Consider the following 19,252-nt stretch of genomic DNA (forward strand, 5'->3'; position numbering starts at 1 on the left):
ATGCATCCAAGTAGAATTTGCCTTCAGTAGATTTAGTTAGATGATGTTTCCATTTGCTATAGGATATAAAGTTCAAATACATTTTGTTAAGCGCCTACCGTATAAATGGGGAGTAGAGGTGTAATCCATGTTGTTCTAGTGAGACGGTCCACAGAGATTTCAAACCGACCGCGGTCACCTCTCACCTGTTCAAACCTCTGGTTCCAACACTTTCTCATCACTGGTCATATGATCAGTGACCTATCACCCCACATGAGCTCCTAGTAGTGTATTTCTTTGTCCTAGTGCAAAACAAGTTCAAACCGACCCCAAGAGACAACATGCACACATACATGACATTAGCACATAAGCAGGACAGAATGGTTCCATGGTGTGCGTCAACGCCGACTGCTGAAACAAGACGTTCTCACTGTCCCACAGCATTTCCCAAGCTTGGTCCTTGGGACCCCAAGGTGTGCGCGTTTAGTTTTTTTTGCCTTAATTTGATTCAAATGATCAAAGCTTCTTCTTCGATGAGGTTTAACGGTGGTTGGCATCCAATAAATGTTGCATTACCGCCACCTACTACACTTCGCTTCATTTTTTTCCTTTCTAAAAAAAAAAAACAACAACCAAAAGAAGTACAACAAATACCTTACCATCTACCACTACACTCACCAAAAATTATAATAAGTACCATATATTTAGTCCTACTTCAGGCCAACAGCCTGAAAGGATGGGACATCACCACTTAACACACCCTGTAATTCTTGCACACCCAAATACCACTCTGCAGCTGCCACCACAACCTCTATTTTCTGTGACTTACATTCCATCCCTGCAGTACAGTTGATAAACTTTACTATAAATGCTAAAAATCCAATTTTACTGAAACATATATCACTTGTTGGTGTATCCCTCTGTGCTGGTACAGATCTACTACTCACACCACTCCTCTGAGGATCCCTCCCCCTTGACCCATCTTCCTCTACTTTCTTCACTGCCTCAGCATATGACAACTTCTGCACTACTCTAACCCTGGAAACCTCAACCTACCCAGCCCCATGGGCACCCTTACAATTAACACATACCACTACTTTCAAAGCTTGATAATTAGTTGATTATTTGAATCAGCTGTGTAGTGCTTGGGCAAAAACCAAAACGTACACCCCTTGGGGTCCCGAGGACCGAGTTTGGGAAGCCCTGCCTCCCCCTCTGCTGTACCAGCTCATAAACCAGTCAATGCCGACATCTAGCGAACGTCCACACAAAACGCACATGGGGTCTGCACATGCGCACTGCTCTCCTGTCGGACGGAAAAGACGCATGAATTTTCTTCCCACTTCCGTCTCGTTCTCTTTCCAGCCTTCCATGCCACGATGGTAAGAGCGCGTCTGATTCTTCTACAGGCCCAGCATGTTGAGTTTGAAAATACACACCAAAATACACCGCCGAATTGGTCATTTATTTGTAGAAAATAATCATATGTAGTCCTTTCTTCATAATTTGGGTACGAAAAGTGTTTATATTTGGTATATTAGTTGTAAATATGGTTCGCTAACGAGCCACAACAAGCACGCGTTAGCGTATGTGTGCTTGATAACAATTTATGGGTCGTTTGTTGAAAATCATGGAGCTAAACTGTTATAGTAATTAGGCCGTCCTCAGAGCCGTTAGAAGTACTCGATAACGTTATTAACATTAAGAGTGTAGGAAACTAACTAGCCGTTTACCCTAACTAAGCCGACCAAGTACCCGTTTTTCCAATGAGCAAATAGGCTTCTGAGTACGTTCGTTGTCAGAATTATGTGGCGCAGATGAATAGGGAAACCAGTATCTATGTATGCGGGTGTTGATGTTAAACACATTTCCCCAAGTATTGTAAGTTAGATAAGATCTGTGGGGAACGTACGTGACATGATTCTGTTCAGGAACGTACGTGACATGATTCTGTTCAGGAACGTTCTGTGGGTAAAGTTGTCAAGTCGTGTTGCAGGCGCACACATTGGTTTCCGTAGCCACCATTAAAAATAACTGGACATCTCATCCACCTCTCTCCAGACTAAGAAGAGAAGGAATAACGGCCGTGCCAAGAAGGGCCGTGGACATGTCCAGCCCATCCGCTGCACTAACTGTGCCCGGTGTGTGCCTAAGGACAAGGCCATCAAGAAGTTTGTCATCAGGAACATTGTCGAGGCTGCTGCGGTGAGGGACATCACAGAGGCCAGCGTGTTTGACTGTGAGTAGCTGCTGAATGATGTCAAACATACAACTAACTACGTTTTTGTGTTTGCAAATGTACTTGCATGTATCTGGTGCATTGGGATGATTATGCTGGGGGAAATGTGAAAGTATCGGGCAAGTGCTTTTGTAGATTCTTCCCTGTACACATGTGGCTGTATTGAATGACCTAGACTACAGTGGATTACAGTTAAATAAAACATTTTATAAATGAAATGTAGTATCAATATTCTGGCCCAGCTGTGAGGTGCCATTGATCCGACCTTGTCCTTATTGTTGTCTCCCCTCTAGCATATGTGCTGCCCAAGCTGTATGTGAAGCTGCACTACTGTGTGAGCTGTGCCATCCACAGCAAGGTGGTGAGGAATCGCTCCACCGAGGCCAGGAAGGACCGCACACCACCACCTCGCTTCAGGCCCAGTGTAAGTTATAGACCCTTAACTAAGAACTAAAAGGACTAAACGGCCTCAACAGTGCACCTCCCTTAATTAAACTACTGGAAGTACTGCGTTGATGTGATGGAAGGGCGTGTTTGGTGGGCTTTTACATTCAAAAGCCATGTGGTCCTTCTGTGGCTCAGTTGGTAGAGCATGGCGCTTGTAACGCCAGGGTAGTGGGTTCGATTCCCGGGACCACCCATACGTAGAATGTATGCACACATGACTGTAAGTCGCTTTGGATAAAAGCGTCAGCTAAATGGCATATATTATATTATGTAGCCTAAGAATGTCAAGTTAAATTGACCTCAGCTAGTTAGTCAATTGACAAACTAAACTCATTGATCTATAAACCCTGGAAGCATGATCTGAATCTTTCCCAATTCACCTAGTCTGGATCCTAAAGCTCTTTTTGGGACAGGAAGTTAAGATGGTAGACAAAGTGAAAGTATATTATGAAAGCATGTTATGAATATTTTGACTAAATATTATTTTTTATTTTCTCCCTTCTAGGGTGGTGCACCAAGACCACCTCCAAAGCCCATGGGTTAATGTGGTGGACTATCCTAAGGGTTACTGTCAGTTTTATGTGAAAATAAAAGTGATTTAATTGTACATCAGAAGTGTTACATTTGTATAGCACCTTGGGGGCAGAATATCTGAAATACTGTATATTAAATATGCTAATTTAACAGAGTCAGAACATGGGTTGCATACCATAACATAATTTGATATCAAAAGTAACACTTATTTTAAAGAATGAGGCAGTTTCACGTCTTTTGTCATCTTGAGGTAAAGTTTTCTTTGTCACATTACATTGGTCACTAAATTAAAACATTGCAATTCAGTACGTGTGACAGGATTTTTCACTGTCAAACAAAAGCCATACATTTGCCTCTAATCAATGAACCATATCGTGCACGGTAGTTTAAAAACATTGGCTAATGTTAACGAAAAAAAGATCACAGCCCGTGAGTCAGTCATATTGCGCAGAACAAGCAGAAGTGGGCAGGTCCAAGCACGAGCTAGCGCGATCCTATTGGAACGTTCTAGCATAAGTTTGCATATTCCCGTTAGGTAACGCCTTGTCTGAAGTACGCATGTGCAATACCTGAATTCTCCTTTGCACTTCTAATCAACGCAAATTTTTTAAAAGGTAAGGACTACAAAATTTAGTCCACTCTGTTCGTAACATATTTTAGTTTTGGGAACAGAACTACTGAGATCCACATTTTTTAATCGATAAAATCAGCAGAATCACGACCAAAATGTATCTTTTTCCACTGCCGGTCACTGGGTCAAGCGGATGCTTCACATTTAGACATCCAGTGAAATATCTGTGGTGTTAAAACGATGTCGGATTCTGCAATATTTGTGCACGTTGACCATTGCTCTCAGGGTTGCCATGCTCGCTATTTTCTAGCTAAATTCGGATAACAATTTCGCTGGTGTAAATGTATTGGTCGCGGGTTTTTGAACTACTTTTAAATTGCACCGCGGCCGCCATTGAATTGCCATGGCACTTCTCTTTTAAAAAATGTAATTCACTGCGACCTGTTGATTTGTAAGACAGCGAGGCGGGCTGTTCGCTCGGAGACTGCATTATAATAATAATAATAATAATATTATAATGTTGACCTAGTTTTATTTGAGCAATCAAGCGAAGTGTTTTATGCATGCTCAGTTCTTAGGTCTCGGGGGCTGCCCGAGTGGAAATGTGGAATGGAAGTTACGGAACTACCTCCCGTGGTTCATTTTACGGGGGAAAGTCTTCAATGAAACTGACATTAAATATGGAGAATGATAAATTTGCCTCTGTTGGCCATCAAGTAGCCTATTTAATTTATATTCCATATGTTAAATCACTGAAGTCATTGCAAATCAATTTGTGCCAGTTTTGTAGCCTACCTGGAGCTGGCAAACCAATTTCATACATAAACTGAAGTTATAGGCTATTGTTGTAGTCTTGTGTTATTATGCAATTATTAATGGACATGTTTAATTTCAGAAGTAATCAAAGCTCTATCGTAATTGCCGAGCAGTTGTTAGAACATTAGATTAACGGTAACAGTAATCAGATTGTCAACAAAACGGGCAGTTAACAAGCATATTCATTTCATATACTGTACCAGTAGAAGTTTGGACACTACTCATTCAAAGGTTTTGTTTATTTTTTACTATATTCTACATTGTAGAATAATAGTGAAGACATAAAAAATATTAAATAACACATTGAATCATGTAGTAACCAAAAAGTGTTAAACAAATCAAAATATACACTGCTCAAAAAAATAAAGGGAACACTAAAATAAAACATCCTAGATCTGAATGAATGAAATATTCTTATTAAATACTTTTTTTCTTTACATAGTTGAATGTGCTGACAACAAAATCACACACAAATTATCAATGGAAATCAAATGTATCAACCCATGGAGTCACACTCTAAATTAAAGTGGAAAACCACACTACAGGCTGATCCAACTTTGATGTAATGTCCTTAAAACAAGTCAAAATGAGGCTCAGTAGTGTGTGTGGCCTCCACGTGCCTATATGACCTCCCTACAACGCCTGGGCATGCTCCTAATGAGGTGGCGGATGGTCTCCTGAGGGATCTCCTCCTGGACAGTCTGTGGTGCAATGTGGCGTTGGTGGATGGAGCGAGACATGATGACCCAGATGTGCTCAATTGGATTCAGGTCTGGGGAACGGGTGGGCCAGTCCATAGCATCAATGCCTTCCTCTCCAGCCACATGAGGTCTAGCATTATCTTGCATTAGGAGGAACCCAGGGCCAACCGCACCAGCATATGGTCTCACAAGTGGTCTGAGGATCTCATCTCGGTACCTAATGGCAGTCAGACTACCTCTGGCGAGCACATGGAGGGCTGTGCGGCCCCCCAAAGAAATGCCACCCCACACCATGACTGACCCACCGCCAAACCGGTGATGCTGGAGGATGTTGCAGGCAGCAGAACGTTCTCCACGGCGTCTCCAGACTGTCACGTCTGTCACATGCTCAGTGTGAACCTGCTTTCATCTGTGAAGAGCACAGGGCGCCAGTGGCGAATTTGCCAATCTTGGTGTTCTCTGGCAAATGCCAAACGTCCTGCACGGTGTGGGGCTGTAAGCACAACCCTCACCTGTGGACGTCGGGCCCTCATACCACCCTCATGGAGTCTGTTTCTGACCGTTTGAGCAGACATGCACATTTGTGGCCTGCTGGAGGTCATTTTGCAGGGCTCTGGCAGTGCTCCTCCTTGCGGTCCTGCTGGTAGCGGTCCTGCTGCTGGGTTGTTGCCCTCCTACAGCCTCCGCCACATCTCCTGATGTACTGGCCTGTCTCCTGGTAGCGCCTCCATGCTCTGGACACTACGCTGACAGACACAGCAAACCTTCTTGCCACAGCTCGCATTGATGTGCCATCCTGGATGAGCTGCACTACCTGAGCAACTTGTGTGGGTTGTAGACTCCGTCTCATGCTACCACTAGAGTGAAAGCACCGACAGCATTCAAAAGTGACCAAAATATCAACCAGGAAGCATAGGAACTGAGAGGTGGTCTGTGGTCACCACCTACAGAACCACTCCTTTATTGGGGGTGTCTTGTGAATTGCCTATAATTTCCACCTGTTGTCTATTCCATTTGCACAACAGCATGTGAAATTTATTGTCAATCAGTGTTGCTTCCTAAGTGGACAGTTTGATTTCACATAAGTGTGATTGACTTGGAGTTACATTGTGTTGTTTAAGTGTTCCCTTTATTTTTTTGAGCAGTGTATTTTAGATTCTTCAAAGTAACCACCCTTTGTCTTGATAACAGCTTTGCACACTTGGCAGTTTCTCAACCAGCTTCATGAGGAATGCTTTCCCAACAGTCTTGAAGGAGTTCCCACAAATGCTGAGCACTTGTTGGCTGCTTATCCTTCACTCTGCAGTCCAACTCATCCCAAACCATCTCAATTGGGTTGAGATTGGGTGATTGGGGAGGCTAGGTCATCTGATGCAGCACTCCATCACTCTCCTTCTTGGTCAAATAGCCCTTACACAGCCTGGAGGTGTGTTGGGTCATTATCCTGTTGAAAAACAAATGATAGTCCCTCTAAGCGCAAACCAGATGGGATGACATACCGCTGCAGAATGCTGTGGTAGCCATGCTGGTTAAGTGTGCCTTGAATTCTAAATACATCACAGTGTCACCAGAAAAGCACCATCACACCTCCTCCATGCTTCACGGTGAGAACCACACATGCGGAGATCATTTGTTCACCTACTCAGCATCTCACAACAACACGGCCAAATTTAGACTCATCAGACCAAAGGACAGATTTCCACCAGTCTAATGTCCATTGCTTGTTTCTTGGCCCAAGCAAGTCTTCTTATTATTGGTGTCCTTTAGTAGTGGTTTCTTTACAGAAATTTGACCATGAAGGCCTGATTCACGCAGTCTCCTCTGAACAGTTGATGTTGAGATGTGTCTGTTACTTGAACTCTGTGAAGCATTTATTTGGGCTGCAATTTCTTGGGCTGGTAACTCTAATGAACTTATCCTCTACAGCAGAGGTAACTCTGGGTCTTCCTTTCCTGTGGCGGTCCTCATGAGAGCCAGTTTCATCATAGCGCTTGATGGTTTTTGCGACTGAACTTGAAGAAAGTTTCAAAGTTCTTGACATTTTTCACATTGACTGACCATGTCTTAAAGTATTTTACCTTTAATTAACTAGGCAAGTCAGTTAAGAATAAATTCTTATTTACAATGATGGCCTACCCCGGTCAAACCCTAACCCAGACGACGCTGGACCAATTGTGCACCGACCTATGGGACTCCCAATAATGGCTGGTTGTGATACAGGCTGGAATCGAACCAGGGTCTGTAGTGACACCTCAAGCACTGAGATGCAGTGCCTTAGACCGCTGCTACACTTGGGAGCCCAATGACGGACTGTCGTTTTTCTATGCTTATTTGAGCTGTTCTTGCCATAACATGGACTTAGTCTTTTACCCCCCTACCTTGTCACAACACAATGGATTGACTAAAACGTATTAAGGATAGAAATTCCACAAATGACCTTTTAACAAGGCACACCTGTTCATTAAAATGCATTCCAGGTGACTACCTCATGAAGCTGGTTGAGAGAATGCCAATAGTGTGCAAAGCTGTCATCAAGGCAAAGGGTGGCTACTTTAAAGAATCTCAAATATAAAATATATTTGATTTGTTCAACACTTTTTTGGTTACTACATGATTCCATATGTTATTACATAATTTTGATGTCTTCACTATTATTCTACAATGTAGAAAATAGTAAAATAAAGAAAAACCCTGGAATTAGTAGGTGTGTACAAACTTGGTACTGTACATAATATTCATATTTAACTCAGTCATTGAAATTATGACCCCATCCTCAGTAGCCTATTCCAGCAGGCTTTTGGCAAACACAAGACCGTCTTACCTTGAAATCTATTCATTTTGAATGAATTAGTCTGTTCATTTTAACTAAGTAAGCTGCTAAATCGTTCAGTTTACATCTTGCCTATATCTTGTCTAGGCTACCGTAGACTACCTGAAAGAGATTGTAGACCTATCAGGACCTGTAGGCTACCAAGTTTACTCTAAAACCAGAGCTAAATTGAATTACAATCATAAACTCAAATTCTAATGTGTAAATTATGCCTATTGAAATGACAAGTTGATCTCACAAATGGGCAAATTACAACTGTTTGTTTTCTTAACATTTGGCACATAATAACAGCACAATTGCCAGACAATAGCCTAACATTTTTTTTTAAGGTCATCCAAGTTTTTTTTGCTCAAAAATGCACAAAGGGGATATATTTACAATTATAAGCCTGGTTCGAGCCCTAAATGCTGATTGGCTGAAAGTCGTGGTATATATCAGACCATTTACCATTTGTATGACCCCAAAAATATTTGTTACTTTTTAATTGGTAACCAGTTTATAATAGCAATAAGGAACCTGGGGGATTTGTGGTATATGGCCAATATACCACGGCTAACAGCTGTGGTATATTGTAAAAAATACGGGATGTTGTTGACAAGCATATTCAGTTCATATACAGTGGGGCAAAAAAGTATTTAGTCAGCCACCAATTGTGCAAGTTCTCCCACTTAAAAAGATGAGTGTTCTGTAATTTTCATCATAGGTACACTTCAACTATGACAGACAAAATGAGAAAAAAAAATCCAGAAAATCACATTGTATGATTTTTTATGAATGTATTTGCAAATTATGGTGGAAAATAAGTATTTGGTCAATAACAAAAGTTTATCTCAATACTTTGTTATATACCCTTTTTTGGTAATGACAGAGGTCAAACGTTTTCTGTAAGTCTTCACAAGGTTTTCACACACTGTTGCTGGTATTTTGGCCCATTCCTCCATGCAGATCTCCTCTAGAGCAGTGATGTTTTTGGGCTTTTTCTGGGAAACACGGACTTTCAACTCCCTCCAAATATTTTCTATGGGGTTGAGATCTGGAGACTGGCTAGGCCACTCCAGGACCTTGAAATGCTTCTTATGAAGCCACTCCTTCGTTGCCCGGGCGGTGTGTTTGGGATCATTGTCATGCAGAAAGACCCAGCCACGTTTCGTCTTCAATGCCCTTGCTGATGGTAGGCTTTGTTACTTTGGTCCCAGCTCTCTGCAGGTCATTCACTAGGTCCCCCCGTGTGGTTCTGGGATTTTTGCTCACTGTTCTTGTGATCATTTTGACCCCACGGGGTGAGATCTTGCATGGAGCCCCAGATCGAGGGAGATTATCAGTGGTCTTGTATGTCTTCCATTTCTTAATAATTGCTCCCACAGTTGATTTCTTCAAACCAAGCTGCTTACCTATTGCAGATTCAGGCTTCCCAGCCTGGTGCAGGTCTACAATTTTGTTTCTGGTGTCCTTTGACAGCTCTTTGGTCTTGGCCATAGTGGAGTTTGGAGTGTGACTGTTTGAGGTTGTGGACAGGTGTCTTTTATACTGATAACAATTTCAAACAGGTGCCATTAATACAGGAAACGAGTGGAGGACAGAGGAGCCTCTTATAGAAGAAGTTACAGGTCTGTGAGAGCCAATGTGAGAGCCAGAAATCTTGCTTGTTTGTAGGTGACCAAATACTTATTTTCCACCATAATTTGCAAATAAATTAATTAAAAATCCTACAATTTGATTTTCTGGATTTTTTTTCTCTCATTTTGTCTGTCATAGTTGAAGTGTACCTATGAGGAAAATTACAGGCCTCATCTTTTTAAGTGGGAGAAACTGCACAATTGGTGGCTGACTAAATACTTTTTTGCCCCAACCCGGAAGCCAGCCGCACCAATGTGTCGGGGGAAACACCGTGCACCTGGCAACCTTGGTTAGCGCGCACTGTGCCCGGCCCGCCACAGGAGTCGCTGGTGCACGATGAGACAAGGATATCCCTACCAGCCAAGCCCTCCCTAATCTGGACGACTCTAGGCCAATTGTGCGTCGCCCCACGGACCTCGCGGTCGCGGCCGGTTACGTCAGAGCCTGGGCGCGAACCCAGAGTCTCTGGTGGCACAGACATCATGCTTATATTTTGCCTAGGCTACTGTCAGTGGTGTAAAGTACTTAAGTGAAAATACTTTAAAGTACTCCTTAAGTTGTTTTTTTTGAGTATCTGTACTTCTGTACTAAATCTGTACTATTTATATTTTTAATGACTTTTACATTTACTTCACTACATTCCTGAAGTAAATAATGTACTTTATACCTTTCCCTGACACCCAAAAGTACTCGTTACATTTTGAATGCTTAGCAGGACAAGAAAATGGTCTAATTCATGCACTTAAAGAGAAAATCCTTGGTTATCAATACTGCATCTGATCTGGGGACTGACTAAACACAAATGCTTTAATTGTAAATTATGTGTTGGAGTGTGCCCCTGGCTATCTGTACATTTAAAAAACAAGAAAATTGTGCTGTCTGGTTTGCTTAATATAAGGAATTTGAAATGATTTATCCTTTTTCTTTTGATACTTAAGTATATTTTAGCAATTATATTTAAAACGTTTTACTAAAGTAGGATTTTACTGGGTGACTTTCACTTTTACTTGAGGCATTTTCTATTAAGGTATCTTTACTTTTATTCAAGTATGACAATTGGGTACTTTTTCCACCACTGGCTACTGTAGACTATCTGAATTAAGATGTAGGCCTATCAGGAGCTATGCTATAGGCAACCTACATCTATCTAAGCAACCCATGGCAAACTTTAATTACAATCATAAACCCAGATATTAGTCTGTAGCCTATGCTTATTGAAATGACAAGTCAATCTCCTAAATAGGCCATGTATTACTCTTTGTAGTCTTAAAATCATATGGCACATAATAATGGCACAATTGCCAGAAAACATTTGTTTTTTAAAAAGTTTATCCAAGTATTTTTTGCTCAGAGATTGAGATCCTCTGTACAACATTCATCACTCAAACTCTCCAATCAGATATATCTATAGTTATGCACATGCGCAAAAGGGAATGATTTACAATTATAAAATGGGGTTCGAGCCCTGAATGCTGATTGGCTAAAAGCCATGGTAGAACAGACTGTATACCATGGGTATGACAAAAATGTACTTTTATGTTGGTAACCAGTTTATAATAGCAATAAGGCACCCTGGGGGTTTGTGTATATGGCCAATATACCACGGCTAACGTCTGTATCCAGGCACTCCGCGTTTAGTCAAGCTTAAGAACAGCCCTTAGCCGTGGTTTATTGGCCATATACCATATCCCTCGTGCCTTATTGCTTAATCATAGCAGTCAAATGAATTAAATCGACAGCCATTGATAGAAAATTATCTGGCGAGTTTAATAAGGACAAATGATCTTTTCTCTTGCGATATATTCAAATGAGTTTATTCTGAAAAAATATTATTTTGATTTAAAAAAACTATTTAGCTTCTAACGTAGTTACAAGTTACGTCGATTTGTTGATTTTCCTTCTTTATTGGCTTGATAACATTATGAAAACATCGTTTTATTGTATAAATGTGGAAACTCTTCTCTTGCTGTAAAAAAATGTTGGCCTAGTTTTCAGTCCTTTTGGGGGGGTGTTTTCTGGTCATTGGGCTACAGATTTGAGCAAAACCTGGCAACCCTGATTGCTCTGTTGGTGCTTGAGGTTACTTCACAGTTCATACATAATTAATTTGTCATCACACAGTGGAAAGGATAAATTAATGAGAAACTGATAAGCACATTCATACGTCCTAGAATTATCCTATGTACATCAAGTGCATTCATAGTACAATTTGATTTGAGTTTTTTTTAAAGATACCAATACATTTGTTTGTCATTTTTCACAGGAGGATGCAAACAAAGACTAAACATTTCACATAAAACACTGAATTTGGTCTCAAACATTGTACACTTCACACACTGCAAAAACTCAAATGCATTTAGAGGTTTTCGGTTGCTTTAAAATCGCAGGAGGTAACATTTTCTGGATTAATAATGGGCTGCTTGTGCTGTGGCTGGACAAGATTTGGGATATAGCTGACCACATCTACCAAAACTATGCTAAACGCACACTACAACATACATATATTCACATAACTATACAAAAGTAGAGAAACTTCGATAGACTGAAATATTTTTTAAGTGCTTTTCTCACTATTCAGTTTCCATTTGTGCAAATGGAGTCTAACCATCAAAGTAGTTCTCGTTTCCTGGACCATTCAGTGCAAAATTACAACATTCTGTGGAAGTTGACATCGAGTCACCTCTGTAAAATTGGGATGGAGATTACAAGACATGACATACTGTCAGTCACAATATGGTCAATAAAGCACCCATTTTAAGTGGAGGGACAGACCAATACATTACCCAGTTCTGTAGATGGCCCGTCTCATTAAGAAAATCCTATAAAACACTGTTCATCTGGTGTGCAGAGCATTCTTATACAAAGTCATAATTTAAAGCGTTATAATATAATTTATCAGTGCATTACAGCAATCTCAGACAACAAAACCCTCCAAAGGTAAAAGTCATTTTCACTTCACACTAATATCACATTTAAGCAAAGAATCTAAAAGTGCAATCCTCAATCGCATATGACCACCTCAGTCAACTCCTATCTATCACTGGATGGTTCAAGAGTCTGATCTGCACCGTAAATTACAAGGCTCCTATTAACTCTCTACTTCTCCACCCCTGAAATCTGTAACCATCCACAGTAAACGATCCACGTCACCTAAAATATTGAAGTGCCCTTAAACAGGATATTTTACGTTCATCATAATCTCCTTTACACATGATCACGTACTCTAAAAAATAATTAAATTAACGGTTTGCTGCTATGTAACAGTTAAGGCAATGTGTGTCTGTCTCTGTGTAACGTGGTGCAGAACAAACCTGAGCCCATGTCTTCTTAAAGCAGCAGACACCTCCCTCCCTCCCTAGCCAGTCCCAATTCGCTCCCACCTCTACCCTTGGCCTTAATGATGTGAATAGATCTGTAAGGTGGAAGCAATACAGAGAAAGCTCCACCAGTACACTGATTATCCCAATCCAGGCCCTTCAGATTTGTGTAAACATTGAAGGGGAAGGGTTAGGGCCAAGTTGGGACCGAATCTCCCCTTTAACTCCCCTCGTCAGCCCACCTGGTGCTCCCCGCGGATGATGTGCGAGGTGAACTGGTAACGGCCCTGGCTGTGGTGCCCACAGACGTTGCACTGGAAGGGCTGGCGGAAGCCGTGGCAGCCCATGTGGATGGTGAACATCACGTGGTCCAGGAAGAACATGCGACAGTGCTCACAGCGGAATGACTGCACTGCTCGCCCCTCCCCGTCCACCACCTGTATAGAAGCCTCCCTGGAGATGGAGGGTGACTCTAAACCGGGGGTCCTCGATCCCTTCACGCTAGTTGGGATGGTGGTGTCGATGGGCAAGGGGCAGGCCCTGTCTCCTCTCTCCCTTTCTATGTCTGGGTCGTTGGCCTGACTGGGGTTGGGACGGAGATGGGTGCGGCTGCGGAGCAGGCCTGGGGTTGGGTAATGTAGATGAGGGAGGAGGTGGGGGTTGTTGGAGTTTCTGGTTGGAGCTGTAACCCTGGTGCTCTGCTGCTCCTCTGCTGTGCTCTCTGTGTCGGACTTGTCTTTGAAATCGTGGCAGCCGTGGCTGGGGCCGTTGCTGGGGCCGTTGCTGACAGTGAGGCTGTGGATGTTGCTGTGACCTGAGGGAACGTTCTTGTGTCCCTCGCCTGCTTCCCGTCCAGCGAGCTCCACAGACACGGCCACATCTCCAGCTCCACCATTGACCTGGGGACCCAGAGGAGTCCGGTGGCTGTAAACAGAGCTGATGACTGGGCTGGAGTCGGACAGGCAGGCAGGGTAGGACAGGGCCAGCTGAGGGGGCTTAGACCCAGGGTCCTCACCACCTCCACACTTGCGGAGGAACCTGCCCCCAATCCCTGCTAACCCTGTAGCACCAGCTTCTCCATCAAGGTCAGAGTGCAGGTCCCCATTCTTATCCTCTTCAGGGCCAGGTGATGGTTCATAAGGTAGATCACGGTTGTTGAGCCTCATGTGCTTTTCTCCTGTAAAGAAAAGGACACATCAGTGTTGACGACCTCAGGTTCACAGGACTGTATCATCATGTTAAAGCAATGTTGGGCTTCAGGAACATGGAAATATATAAACAGGAGAAAACTCACCCAGAAACTTCTGTGGTGTGGACCTCTTTCGTTTGGTGACGCCGTTGACCAGCCTGTGTACGGAGGACTGTTTTTCAGTGGACGGCTGGAGGACAGGCTCTGGTTCAGGGATCAGCTCCATGCCTGGGGACTCCTCCCCTACACAAAACATAGGAGACTCTGTTCAAATACATTGACATAATACTGGAAAAACAGTCTTCTGGGCCACAGTACATTGACTGGGCCAGTGAGCTCAGATTGAACTAACACAACATGAAGGCGCAAAGTGCATTTCAGCATGTTTGTATCGTGTGGATGATGACAGAGTCAATGTGTGTTACCCTGTACATTTCACATTATGATGTGTGTGTATGTTACCCTGTGTAGTGGGGACAGTGCTGAGTGCTGGCTGATTGTTCTGTAGACTCTTTAAGTAGTTGTGGCTGCGTTCAAGGTGTTCCTCCAGGGTACTCTGCTGCTTGTAGCTACGACCACAGTAACTGCATTTGTAAAGTTTACCCACTGTCAGAGAGGGCACTGCAGCACAGAAACACAGCAATTCATGGGTCAATCAATGGGTAAATGCATCCTTCTCTTTTGGTCTGTTTTGGTAAAATGAGGTCGACAAAATATGACAAAACTACTGATCGTTTCCTAGGGAAGTTAGTTATTCCTGCAAGTAAGTAAAATAAAAAGATACATTTAGTTGTGCATAATTAGAGTTTTATTCAATCATTCAGTACTAGTTCATTCAGTACTAGTTCATGACCTAGTCGTTACACTATGTACTCCCCCTTCTCCGTGAATTCCCGAAGTTGTTCTCTGTTCCACGCCTACGACGTTAAAAAACACTCAACTCTCCACCGCAACGTTCCACCTTACCAAGCAGTCGGAGAAACTGACGTCATTTCACCGAAATCCGACGTTGTGCAAGTTTGCTTTCTTCGAAAATGAACCTATTTGTTCAGAACAGCAAGGCAGAGACCCACCAGGGCTTGCCTGTCTCTATCAACAACTGTTGAATGCATGTCTACATTAAATTGAAAAACACCAACAGGACATCCTGTTTTGAATACTTTTAAATGTCATTTCTTGCACATGTGGTAACTTACATTCCTGTAAAGACAATAGTTATCTATTTCCTCTGAGCCCCACTCTAGAGCTAAATTGACTTTTCTAATCCAATCACTTGCATTGTGCTATAGATTTGTACTTTTTCTAGATGCAATATGATAAAAATGTAGTACGAAGTGCAAGACACCTAATACTGAGAAGTGATGGTATTACAATACTCTTACATTACATAGTGAGCTAATACCTTGTTACAACACAATGGGACTGAGGCTGGTAGAGGCACTATTCCCCATCTGGTCCCACTTAGAGCCCAAATAGTCTCACCAGTTTCCTGGCTTGACATTAGAAAGCAGGCTACTGTGTCTTACCAGTGTGTGTGCGGATGTGTCCAGAGAGTGCGTCCCGGCGGCGACAGGCGTAGTTACAGAAGGGACATTTAAAGGGTTTCTCTCCAGAGTGCAGCTTTGTGTGGCGCAGCAGGTTCCCCTTCTGGGTGAAGGAGGCTCCACACTGGGTACACTGGAATGGACGCTCACCTGACACACACACACACACACACACACACACACACACCATTCCTCGTTATCCATGTCAATACTACCAAGTTGTAGCAAGGTAGTCGATCCATATCGAATCACTATTTTTACAGCTAAGCCAAAGGAGTGTGGTCTATGAGGTCTAACCTGCAGTCTATCCATCCTCACCTGTGTGGCTGCGTTTGTGCACTGTTAGTACATTGGGCCCTATGCAGAGCATTCCACACACGTCACATTGGAGCTTACAATTGGGCAGTCGGATGGGACCGGCAGATGCAGGCTGAGGACTGGCCAGCTCCCCGTAACCCTTTCCTGGTCCTCCCCATACCCCACTCCCCTCTTCTGTCTTGTCCCCTCTGTCATCATCCCTCTCTCCATCTCTTCTCTCTGGCTGTGGAGAACCTGCAGACTCATTGTCACTGTAGAGTTCTACCTTAATGGTGCTCACTAAGGAAAGTGGAGACAGGCGAGAGACGCTTTGTTAATAATCATCAGAGCTTAGCATACGGAAACGTATTTCTTAAATTGCACTGAAGTAAGTCTTTATATATTGAAATACCAATAAAAATGTATCGTAAAATAATTCCTCCTGTAGCTCAGTTGGTAGAGCATGGCGCTTGTAACGCCAGGGTAGTGGGTTCGATTCCCGGGACCACCCATACGTAGAATGTATGCACACATGACTGTAAGTCGCTTTGGATAAAAGCGTCTGCTAAATGGCATATATTATTATTATTATTATATATTAAATACAGTACAGTCAATAGGTTACCGAGATCATGGATAGGAGACAAACATTGAGTATACAAAACATTAAGAACACCTGCTTTTCCAATGACATAGATTGACCAGGTGGATCCAGGTGAAAACTATCATCCCTTATTGATGTTACTTCAATTCACTTCAAATCAGTGTAGATGAAGGGGAGGAGACAGGTTAAAGAAGGATATTTAAGCCTTGAGACAATTGAGACATGGTGTGTGTGTGTGTGCCATTCAGAGGTTGAATGAGCAAGACAAAATATTTAAGTGCCTTTGAATGGGTTACGGTAGTAGTACACCCATTTGTGAAGAACTGCAACGCTGCTGGGTTTTTCCACACTCAACTGTTTCCCTTGTGTATCAAAAATGGTCCACCACCCAAAGAACATCCAGCCAACTTGACACAACTGTGGGAAGCATTGGAGTCAACATGGGCTAGCATCCCTGTGGAACACTTTTGACACCTTGTAGAGTCCATGCCCCGATGAATTGAGGCTGTTCTGAAGGCAAAAGGGGGAGGGGTTGCCACTCAATACTAGGAAGGTGTTATTGTTTTGTACACTCAGTGTATAGCAATGACTGACCACTAAGAGATCTGTTTGGAGAGGACTGTTTACAGTTTGGAGTGGTCAATGTTGGAACCCTCAGACCTCCACAGAAATCACCTCGCTCCTTTGCAGACTCTCCTCCACTGCCTGTGAAGACACACGTACGTACGTACCCACACACACACACACATACACACACACACACAGTATGCACTTGTATTTCATGTATTGAACCAGGCCTAAATATAATTAGACCGATTGTGTTACTTCTAAAAAAGACTTTTTGGAATAAGACTTGGTAGAACAAGAAACACCCACTGTTTTTTTCCATACCTGACATATGTGAAAATCCATTGCAGTCATCAGCATTCATTCTCTCACCAGCTGACTATGGCACAGAGAGAAAAACAGACAAGTCAGAGCAATGATGTGGTCCCACTCATGAGATATTCTAGCATACAACAATCGTTCATCTTGAGCATGCTCACTTGTCATTCAAATTGATGCCATTTTGGGTACAATTGTATGATGCTCACCATGTTAAATCTATTCTTTATGGCAGCTTTCTTTTTCAAATATCTGACTGCAGTAAATGCAGTAATAGATTGTTTGACACAAGTTTGTATTGTCTGTCTAACTGGCAATTTTCTCGAGTCTATCTAGATCACCTATACTCAGTTGCCAGGAAATGCACAGAAGTTCAACATTTATAGTCAGTGCTGAAGTGTGACACTTGAACTCTCCTCCCTCCTCCACCACATACCCAGGAAATGTGGAGTACATGTTTTATCACATTTCTCTGGTTTATCATCATGATAAGTAAATCAATCATAGCATTGTATTATTTCCATGTATTTTAAATGTTACATGGATCTTCTAATCAAACCCAAATGTAACATTTTGGTTACTGAGTGATCCTGGTGAGGCCAATATAAAGCTATCCATCCATCAGCAAGAGGATGGACGGTCTACCCCCCAGCCTTTGGTACCGCCGGTGCGCCAATCATATTAATGGAAGATATTCATTGGGTGAATTCATTGTGGAAAGCGTTAACTCTTTAGATCCAAACGGAAGCAAACAGAGCAAAACGAGAGTTTCTGTTGGACAAATTCAAGTAGGTCCCTCCCTTTTTCGTTCCGTTTAAGAAACGTTTTTCAACAGAATCGGCGGAATGAATATACCCCTGACATTCGTTTCGTGTTGCCATGTCACATGTGCTGGCTTTGATGGAACAAGTTGATGATGGAACGTGACAGGTTAATAAGGACGCGATGAATAAATATTGGTGCAAACAAGCATCAAAAGTCAACACAAATGCCATTTAGATGGGCGCTTCCCCGATTGATGCAGCTGTCATCCGAAAATGACATGTCAGTCAAACTAGCGGAACAATGTTTATTCTGAGACGTTGCTATGGCACCCACCACCCGACGAAATGCAGTCCACCTGAACTAGCCCGAAACATATCCATGCCAAAATGTCACTTTCTTTGACTAAACACTGTTGTTAACAAGTGCATCACCCTCTTCCTTACCTGACGAACGACTATTGTTGTCGTTTTTAAATGTCAGAATATCTGTTTGTTGTCTCTGGCGACGGCAGCATCTCCGGATATAAATTTTACCTGACAACTTCCGGGCCCATATTGGGCCCGATGCAATCCGGGATCCTTGGGACGTCCATAAACCATTGAAGTTGAAACGTAAAATGGGTAAGATTTATGGTTTATAGGGTAGGGACGTCCCAAGGAACACGGATAGCACTGACCGCTGGCATACAGGCCGAATAGCCTACAACAGATTGGGCGCGTTCCTCTGCCCAGGCGTTGCTGACGCATACCAGGTCTTGCAACGCCTGGATAGGTTTTAACCCACTGGCTAACAACATCAAAAGTTATAGCAATTTGGTGCCCGACTGCACAGTCGATGACGTGGCACGCAACCATTAGTTGAAACATGCAACTTCTAGGGAAGACGACTATAACCTGATCAGTAGCCAGTGATTGCCG

The 19,252-nt window shown here is 42.7% G+C and overlaps 2 protein-coding genes across 8 annotated transcripts; one reads left to right on the forward strand and one right to left on the reverse strand.

Annotated features, from left to right (window-relative positions):
• The first annotated feature begins 1,205 nt into the window (after positions 1-1,205).
• On the forward strand, positions 1,206-3,272 carry rps26 (ribosomal protein S26). Its single transcript, XM_035739224.2, has 4 exons — positions 1,206-1,361; positions 2,041-2,218; positions 2,512-2,642; positions 3,171-3,272. The coding sequence occupies exons 1-4, from the start codon at positions 1,359-1,361 to the stop codon at positions 3,207-3,209; spliced, it is 351 nt and encodes a 116-aa protein (XP_035595117.1). The 5' UTR covers positions 1,206-1,358; the 3' UTR covers positions 3,210-3,272.
• An 8,260-nt stretch (positions 3,273-11,532) lies between these two features.
• On the reverse strand, positions 11,533-19,095 carry LOC118360107 (zinc finger protein Eos-like). Of its 7 annotated transcripts, XM_052482459.1 has the most exons (9): positions 17,780-17,992; positions 17,577-17,631; positions 17,280-17,390; positions 16,103-16,381; positions 15,767-15,934; positions 14,703-14,861; positions 14,446-14,483; positions 14,346-14,415; positions 11,533-14,228 (listed from the first exon to the last, which is right to left on the reverse strand). In XM_052482459.1, exons 1-9 carry the CDS (start codon positions 17,780-17,782, stop codon positions 13,285-13,287), a joined length of 1,827 nt encoding a protein of 608 aa, XP_052338419.1. In that variant the 5' UTR covers positions 17,783-17,992; the 3' UTR covers positions 11,533-13,284. The 7 variants fall into 7 exon arrangements, with proteins under 7 accessions (XP_052338419.1, XP_035595124.1, XP_035595119.1 ...); XM_035739231.1 differs by lacking the exon at positions 17,780-17,992 and adding an exon at positions 18,779-19,095 and having other exon boundaries at positions 14,346-14,483; positions 17,361-17,390; XM_035739226.1 differs by lacking the exon at positions 17,780-17,992 and adding an exon at positions 18,779-19,095 and having other exon boundaries at positions 14,346-14,483.
• Between the last annotated feature and the right edge of the window lie 157 nt (positions 19,096-19,252).

This window comes from Oncorhynchus keta, chromosome 27 (assembly GCF_023373465.1).
Source record: "Oncorhynchus keta strain PuntledgeMale-10-30-2019 chromosome 27, Oket_V2, whole genome shotgun sequence".
Lineage (NCBI taxonomy): Eukaryota > Metazoa > Chordata > Actinopteri > Salmoniformes > Salmonidae > Oncorhynchus > Oncorhynchus keta.

Coding starts and splice junctions, on each gene's coding strand:
- rps26 (XM_035739224.2), top strand. Junction 2,219..2,511: donor AGAGGCCAGCGTGTTTGACT/GTGAGTAGCTGC, acceptor TCTCCCCTCTAG/CATATGTGCTGCCCAAGCTG. Junction 2,643..3,170: donor CACCTCGCTTCAGGCCCAGT/GTAAGTTATAGA, acceptor TCTCCCTTCTAG/GGTGGTGCACCAAGACCACC.
- LOC118360107 (XM_035739225.1), bottom strand. Junction 14,484..14,702: donor CACTGTCCCCACTACACAGG/GTAACATACACA, acceptor TGTTTTGTGTAG/GGGAGGAGTCCCCAGGCATG. Junction 14,229..14,345: donor CACACCACAGAAGTTTCTGG/GTGAGTTTTCTC, acceptor TTTTCTTTACAG/GAGAAAAGCACATGAGGCTC.